The 9,569-nt window shown below is 34.1% G+C and overlaps 1 protein-coding gene across 1 annotated transcript in view; it reads left to right on the top strand.

Annotated features, from left to right (window-relative positions):
• LOC111059101 (solute carrier family 22 member 13) overlaps positions 1 to 9,569 on the top strand; it is a 57,306-nt gene that overhangs the window by 925 nt on the left and 46,812 nt on the right. The window contains exon 2 of the mRNA XM_039431923.1: positions 2,366 to 2,814. Coding sequence (XP_039287857.1) covers positions 2,366 to 2,814 — 449 coding nt within the window. The remainder of the gene's footprint in view (positions 1 to 2,365; positions 2,815 to 9,569) is intronic.

Raw genomic sequence — 9,569 nt, forward strand, 5'->3', positions numbered from 1 at the left:
GAGAGATACATCATACAGCCTGCAATTATTTTTAGATGCAATTATTATAAAATATATATATATATATTTTTTAATTATTTATTTATTTAAAAAAACGCATTTTATTCCAATATATAATTATCACTAACGGTCTTTAAATTAATATTTATTTATTTAATTAATTTTATTTATATCTATTACGCTCCTTTTTAACATTCAACTATTAGCATTATAGTTGACATTCCTCCTATTAACATTCAACTATATATAGCCTATAGGCTAGTCTGTATTTATGAGCCGAAAGTAGGTTAATGATGAGTGATTGACTAGCTATAAATGGGCTATTACTTTACTACTACTAGGCTTAATAATAATGTATAAATACTTATTGAGTCTCTATGCTTATAATTATATTATTGATTCTGAATTGATACAGGTGTGTACGTATAGTTATTAAGATAGTATTCAATGTTATATCATAAGTTTTCTTTAACAAAATAGCATGCCATGTCTCTCGTTTAGATTCTGAGTGCACCAGGCGGCTCGGCTTGCTTCTTATGTATTTATAAGAGATAAGAGTAATGAGCGATTTTATGGCGCCAATTGATGCGTCTCCAATTGAATGCACGGAGTATGCAGATATTAATGATTTTTCTTTAAATTATTCTACATTTAGTTTTTCTGAAAACAGAGACTATGCCGGTTTCTCAGTGATCCACCAAAACATAAGAAGTTATAGAAGAAATATAGATGAGTTTACAATTATTCTACAGAGCCTCAAACATCGTTTTAGTTGCATAATATTGACTGAGGCATGGCTAAATGACGAGAGTGACCTCTTGGAAATCCCGGGGTATACGCTCCTCAGGTCTTACAATAGCCTCAACCAGTGCGATGGTGTGGTCGTATACATCGACTGTGATCTCTCAGTAACTTGCAGAGAGTTTCAGCTGGGCGGTCTGGCCACCTGTCTATCGATAAACTTTGACTGGGAGGGAACACCCTGTGAAGTCCCAGTGTATCGAAGTCCCAACTCCAGCTTACCTCTTTTCTTGAATGCTCTAGATAATTATCTCAAAGAGTCAAGGAATAATGCAAATACTTGCTGGAGATCTAAACTGCAATATCATTAACGTTGTCCCAGGTTCCACAGAGGAAAAATTCATTGACGTGATGAATGAAGCAGGACTAACAGCATGCATAGACAAGGTGACAAGGCCGGCCAGCAACACTTGCATAGACCATTTTTTTGTTAAATTGCCACTATCATTTAATGCCTCAGCTGCTATTCTCCAAACTGCTGTGTCCGACCATTATGCCATATGTTTGAGTATTCTATCAAATAAGTATGTAAAAACCACAAATAAAGATGAGTATTTCTCAAAGGTAGATTGGACAGGAATTCAAAATGCTCTCTCATTACAGAATTGGGACTCCATCTGTGATGAATCTGATGTGAGTGTTGCAACACTCCTTTTTATAGAAACTCTTCAGAATACAATAAAATTGAATACTAGAAGAGTTCGTGTAAATGCAAGAAATAATAAGTTGAAACCTTGGATTAGCATAGGCTTAATCCAATCAATAAGGCATAGGGACAAATTAAAAAAGAGATTGAACAAACAACCTTTCAATGCTAACCTGAAAAATGAATTTTTACAATACCGAAATAGATTACACTCCCTGATCGAACAAGCTAAATTCAATTATTATAAAAACAAATTAGACGTAGTCTCAAACAATCCTAAGAAGTTTTGGTCAACTGTAAATGAAGTTTCTGGTAGACCTAATAAAAAGCTAGCATTTCCGGTCGATGTTTTCGCGCAGGATGGGCGGACTCAACAGAATGCTACCGATGTTAGCATCAATTTCAATAAGTTTTTCGCCTCAGTGGGGAAGAGCTTGGCCGACTCGCTAACTCCTATGGGTGATCAAGAAATAAATGATTCCGATCATGCTGTCGAGTCCCTATTTGAATTCCAGCCTGTTACTCAAGATGAGCTTAAGAACATAATTGATAGCATGAGAGGTAATAGCGCCCCAGGCCACGATAGTATACCTGCTAGGGTAATCAAAGAAAACGTTCACATCCTCCTACACCCTATTCAACATTTAGTAAACTTGAGCTCCCAGGCGAGTGAATTTCCAGACATTCTGAAAATTTCAAAAGTAATTCCAATTTATAAATCAGGCACAAAAAATAATTACACCAATTATCGTCCCATTTCACTATTGTCTATAATTTCAAAAATCCTTGAAAGATGCGTAAAGATACAATTAATGCAGTACTTGAACAGATATAACCTTCTATCCACCTCACAATACGGTTTTCAGAAATCAAAAAATTCTTCTGATGCATTATTTGATTTATTTGAATATATTGCAGATAATATAAAAACAAAGAACAAAGTAATTATTACCTATCTTGATCTAGCAAAAGCATTTGATTCAGTCGACAGTGAGAAGCTCTTGACAAAACTGGAGATGATGGGTATCAAACAACCAGCTTTACAGTGGTTCAGGAGCTACCTAAAAGACAGAGTCCAATATGTTCAGATCAATGAGAGTTTGAGTGGCCTGGAGCAAGTTGATTACGGGGTTGTTCAGGGGAGTACTCTTGGGCCTATTCTCTTCCTGATATATGTTAATAATCTACCACTGCTGAGCATCAAAAGTAAATTTTTTTTATTTGCTGATGATACGGCTGTGGTCTCAACTGGTAAATTATGGGACGACGCATACAGGAACGCGACAGCTGACTTGTCTAGAATTAAAGCCTGGTTCGACCACAACTCTTTGACTGTCAATATCAGCAAGACCAAGTACATGCCTATAGTAACCCGTAATCAGCAAGATCCAGGACACAAAGACCTGAAACTCCACTCATGTGAGGACTCTACTTCAATTTCCTGCAACTGTGAAAACTTAGAAAGAGTTAATCAATATAAGTACCTCGGGATAACAATTGATAACACTTTAAGTTGGAGTCCGCACATCCAGTTGGTGAAGCAGCGACTTAGAAGGCTACTGTATGCTTTTTCCCAGTTAAGTCAAGTTTTGACTAAGAAGCAGTGTAAGACAGTCTATTACGCATACGTCCAGTCTATTATACAGTATGGCATACTGGTTTGGGGAGGCCTTCCTGCTACCCTCCTTGAACCGCTTGCGGTGTCGCAGAGACAAATTATCAAAACTGTTTTAAATAAGGAATGCCGATATCCAACAGCACAACTTTTTACAGAATTTACAGTTTTAAATGTAAGGCAATTGTACATTAAATCTTTATTGATCTACCTAAAAACTAATAAACTTAAAATTTTATCAGATATTTTACATATCTATCCTACACGGTATAGAGCTAACTTCGGTTTTGCGACGCCGCAGGTGGTTCATGGAGTGGAGCTGAGGACACCTTTTTATTTGGCTCAAATGGTCTATCGTAATTTGCCCGCTGAGATAAGAACTGATATGGATGAATGCAGTGTGGCTGCATTCAAGCGTAAGGTGGAGGGGTGGCTATACCGCCTGGGCTGGGAGTCGTCGGAGAGCCTGCTTCAGTCTGTTTATTGGCACTAAGATCATCTCTATTAATTTGATAGCTTTTCTTATGCATACATAGATTTTTTTTCATTTTTGAGAGCTTATAAATTTTCATAACTTACCTTTCTTCTCTTTATGAAATTTCGTCAATGTACAATGTAATAGGTAATATTTAATTTCATAATTATAATACAATACAAACTATCTTATACTTACCTTCTTCTTGTTGAAGTCGGACATTCTATTACCTATATAATATTATGAATAGACTATTGGCTACCCACTGTAACAAGAACCCACCCCCTACACTCAGACGAATAGTCTTGTAGGGGTATTCCAGTAAAACATGCTCTGTATTACAATGTAATCTGTTTTTTGTATGGAATAAAGAATATTTGAATTTGAATTTGAATTTTGCTGATTGGGAAATTTCAATTTTCCTTCTAGATTTTTCAGAATTAATGTTTAAATTTCATTAATAGTATGTCCGATTTCATTAAAAAATCACCAAATCAAATTAAAAAAGGAACATCTGTTCCTATATTGCTTTCCACCTGAAAAACATAGTTTTGAAACTTCATTTTCCTGATGCAATGTTTAGGCATACACGTGGCATGAATTATTAATTTTTCAGCTAGAACAATTTTTGAGACAAAGTGCTAAATAAACGTCTACAGTATTTCATCAATGCTGTATTGGCAATATGAAAACGCATGCAGTTAATATGTCTTTGAATGAAGGTGTTGTTATTTACATAAATAAATGATATTCTTCCATGTTTATTTTATTAAAATTTCAAAATTATTAGTGCCCTGATAGAATGATTGACTCACTGCAAAGTCAGTCGAAAATTTCAATATTGGAATGAGGAGTATTTTGACAAGCTGAGCAAGAAATAAGGTCATTTTTTATGCACCTTTTCGTTATATCTTCAAATGAAAAATGAGTTTTGTGGGTTGTCAAAACTCCCTCTGAAAGGGAAACTATTCAACTTATTCTATCTTTTAGTAAAATAACAACGATCATCCATCCATGTATCATCTTCTATACTATAATAAAGGGAAAAACTGGATTAAAAACGAAGCCTATACAAATGTAAAGTATAGGGAAATTATGTTTGACGCATTATCACATCAAATGATAACTTGAAATTTTGCATACAGATTCTTGCTTAACCGAGGGTGGTTATAGACCAATTTTAAATTCTTCAAGATTTGATTACATCAAGTTTCCAATTATTTGTCATGCTTCCAGTTTGTATGGAAGCAGCAGAAGATTTCTCTTAAAAGGGAAATTTGAAGATACATATGATTGGGGATCCTTTTTGAATGGTAAAAACAGGTTGTCCATCACACCCAAATTTTTTCCGCCATTTTGAATCCAACTTCTTTTTTTAATTGAAAGGTGGTCATATTGATTTACTTGAGATGCATCATATAAATTCTTAATCAACCGAGGATTCTTATAGGCCTATTTTGAATTCTTCTAGATTTCATTACGTCAAGTTTTAAGAAAGACCCTTGCGAAGCACGGGTTACCTGCTAGTAATGTATAAAACAATAATTGTACTTGTTAGAGGTATAATTGTCTACATTTCAAGTCGGATTGAGAGCCTTTAATTTGAAAGAATTCTCTATTTAGATGGTATTGTCTGAATAGAATAAGATTATCCGAGCTCAGGGGAGTTTTTTGAAATTACGAGAATTCACCCTCCACAAAAGAAATTGAAGAAATCTCTGAGAAATTGCATTTTATGTTTATTACATGTAGGCTATAGACCAAAAAATATGAGGTTGAGGATACAGTCGAACCTCTCTATAACGAACCTCCACTTGACGAAATCCTCTACACAACGAATTTTTACCTGGTACCATCACATTTTTGAGTTTTGGCTGATTATTTACCTCTATTCAACGAATTTCGGACCTCTCAACAACAAAGTTTTCTCTAGACTTCAACATACAAAATGTAGTGTGTATAGGAAGCAGACGATCATTTCCAAGGAATTGTTTAGTTTCAGCAGAAAGGTCAATAGACTAAAAATAATGGCAATTCAGGTAGGAAGAAGATTGGTGGTGGACAGTCAATGGAGGTTGAAAGACATGTCGGAAATTGAATGCAAGTTACTCTAAATTGGATTTCAAGAACTTGTCATTTGTAGACCAGGCAGGTGAACGACTGGACTTTCTAAATCTTGCTTTTGTCACACATTTCAATTCTTTGAACTGACTAAGATGATGATGGTTGTGACGAACTTGGGAAGAAGAATCCGTCATATCAAGATGTTCTTCAAGCTTTAAAAATTATCAGGCAAGGATTAAATTTGAAAAATAGTGTACCAGCCTTTTTATGTTCGACTGTTTGAATAGATGTGAGTCGTTTATTGAACATGATGTTTTATTCAAATGCAAAATTCAACCGAAAATTACTCACTTTTTCAAATAAAACATTAAAAAATGGGGAAGTTGAGTTATTATAGTATTTATAGTGAAGTTATTGACAAAATTACCGTATTTTGCGTTAAATCTAATACAGTAGTAGTGTAAAAAGTACTAAAAAATCTTTGGTGAGGGAAGTTGAAAAATATTGTTACTGAGTATGTACTTTGATTGAACTCTACTAATAGTACAAATCAAGCTTTCTAGAAATAAATTGGTGAGTTTACTTACCTATTACATTCTATAAATATTCAAAAACAAGTTTTTTTTTTATTTTGAACAGCATGAATTTTCAAATTCCCATATAAATATTGGCCTAATAGGTACCCTACCTACGTTCGCGATGATATGTTTCATGTACTGTACCATAGTCATTTCTTTACTGCCATGATACCATATTACATATTACATATTATACCATATTATATATTACATATTAGTAATATTCCCTTTTCATTGTCTTTTTGTAGATCTTATGAATGTATAGAGTTAATTAGTGTATGAAGTGTGTACAAGTAAGTAATATTAAGTTACCTATGTCAAGACTCCACGTACAAGTTTTCTTTTGCCGACGTGTAGCACAATTATGTTATTTGAAGAGATTATTATTGTACCATGTACTTTTTCGTGCAATAAGCGATTTGATTTGATTTGTTGAACCCCTTTGGTAGTATAATATTTGATTGTGAATCATACAGAGGATCAGAGAATATCAACTTATATAAAAATAGGAATGATCAGGAACAACAAGCTGAGGGCAAGATTACAATTATTATTTATTGTTGGAAACAATATACTCAAATGCAGCACTCAGTGGCTCTTAGAAACAATTTTTAGTACTGTATCAGTTCGAAAATAATACATAAAGGAATATTAATAGAATGTTAATTCTTTTAAGAATATCGATTCCCATATTGATCCAAACTCTTCTCAAGTGAGAATAGTCTCAGTTCAAAGCACGATGTCCACTTGGATTAGACCTCTTCCTTCCTTTTCCTCGATTCTGTAGGTATTACTTTGTCCACGAAAGTTCAAGCTCAGGGGAAAACCTGATAAAACTGGTTTCTTAAGATGCACATCGCAATGCAAAATAAAATAAGTAGACAATCTAAAATTAGCAAGGTACTGTGGAGAATGGATTTAGAAGAGTTTACAGTTCACTGACCAACGCATTAATAAATTTGAACTGAAGTTCTCTAGATATAAGGCAGAAGAGTACCGCACTGACAGGAGCATAGTGACTTAGAATGTGAACATAATATCTGTAAGGTTGTGTCCCCATGTGATATTCGAATAAATGTATACCTAAATGTATATGTATAAGAATAATGAAGTGTCACCTTCCACCATTCTCCAAGAGCAAAGCAGAACAACAATCCTCTGAGGTTGAAATTGCATGCGGAGTTGAAAAGCTTTGTCCCGGACTGAGTAGACTGAGAACCTTATGTCATAAAATCAAATCAATTTGGTTTCAACAACATTAAGTGCTCTCCACATCCTCTAAAGATGCTTATTTACTCTACTTTACTTATTCTATTGTTTTTGTTGTTTTTTTCATTGTAAATCTTCAACTGTCAGGTTGTTATAATGCAGTTCACGGTGCTCATTCCCTACACCCAGACTTGCTGTCTTTGTGGGGAATATTCACTATTTATATAATGTTTTTGCTGCTGCATTACTTTTTTTGTGAATAAAGATCATTTAAATTTTAATTTGAATTTAAAATGTTTATATGTTTTTATGTTGCGCATTTACGGCGAAACGCGGTAATAATAGATTTTCATGAAATTTGACAGGTATGTTCCTTTTCAAATTGCGCTTCGACGTATATACAAGGTTTTTGGAAATGTTGCATTTCAATGATAATATAAGAGGAAAAATCTGGTGTGGTGCACTCACACAACTTTCCTTGCCGTTATGAAAATTGATCAACTGACGCTAGTGTTCCCGCGCATCTCAAGTCTACTACGGTACCTATTCTAAGATCTGAGCCAGCTGGTGACAGGACTGCTGACACACGAAGTCTGTTATCTCTTCATAGTGAATAATTTAATAGAATCAACAGTTGCCAACTGTTTGCAATTATAACATTTTCTTGAATTTCGAGTTTATTTTAAATTTTAGGTGAAAATGTTACTGAACATTAATTGTAGAGATTTTCATGCTCAATCTTTTCCACTTTGATTTTTTTGTTTAAATTGTATCTGAAGCCTGATCATTGGGAATCTAGAATCAAACTTTGCATAGATGGGGCGGAGCTCCTGGAACTTTTACAGATATGAGACTTGTGGCAGTTGATAGAGCTCATCAATGACTATTTTAGGTATAAATTTGTTCAAATTGTTGGAGCCATTTTTAAGAAAATCGTAAAAAACCCGGTTTTTGACAACATTTCCGCCATTTCAGCCACCATCTTGAATTGCATCAGATCGAAATTGTTCGTGTCGGATACTAAAAATCAAAAATCAAATCAAAATCATTATTGCCATTAACAAATACATGTATCGACAACGTCAATGTAACTTAGAGCTAAGCTAAAACATTACACATCAAAATTTGTGCACATGACAATATAAAACAATAAATTAGAAAAGCAGTACAGGCATTCTTACTCAAACCTAAAAGTTTACATTTGTATTTTCAAAGAACTCCTCAATACTATAGAAAGGATTTTCAACCAGCCAAACATCCAATTTTCTTAAAAATACTTTTCGATTATAAGAGTATTTACAAATGCTGTCAAATAGCTTATTATAAACTTTTTTGCTAATTACTATGTGACTCTTGAGTGACTTTTCCAATCTACAGTACTGAAAACTCATTTTTGCTTTATTTCGTGTATTATGTGAGTGGATGTCTTCATTAAGAGTAATGTAAGGCATTTTTTTCAAAGAGTATACAGCTAATTCAAAAATGTACAGATTAATAATAGTTTTTATTTCCAGTTTAACGAATAAAGGCTTGCAATGATCCAAATACTTTGCACTGCTCATAATCCTTACAACCTTTTTTTGTAACTTGAGTATTTCGTCAACCCTAGCAGAGTTACCCCATAAAAGTAAGCAGTATTTGATAACCGACTGAAAAGAGGCGAAATAAGCCATTCTTACACAGTTTGCTGTAACACAATTTCTCAGACGTCCTATAAGATACACCACTCTTGAAAGCCTCGTTTTCAGATAATCGATATGTTTCCCCCATATGTCAGCTGATGATCAACATGAACACCCAAGAACTTTACATTATTAACTACACCGTGTTCAATGAGTTCTTTATCATAAGGTCTCAAACTAAAGATAACATTTTCAGTTTTCCTTTCATTTGAAAGATAACCATTAGCCCTGAACCACACTTCTGCATCCGCCAATGAAATGCTTACAAGATTTGAGAGTTCTGCAAAATTATCTGAGGTATTTAAGAACGTTGTGTCGTCAGCATATAAAACTGTTTTACTCAATACATTGTGAGGCAAGTCATTTATACTTATCAGAAACAGCAGAGGGCCAAGAACAGAACCCTGAGGTACCCCATATTTTAAATTTACAAGTTCAGACCACTCACCCTTAATACAGACTGCCTGCTTCCTATCTTTCAAATATGAACCAAATAGTG

The sequence above is a fragment of the Nilaparvata lugens genome, chromosome 7, assembly GCF_014356525.2.
Source record: "Nilaparvata lugens isolate BPH chromosome 7, ASM1435652v1, whole genome shotgun sequence".
Lineage (NCBI taxonomy): Eukaryota > Metazoa > Arthropoda > Insecta > Hemiptera > Delphacidae > Nilaparvata > Nilaparvata lugens.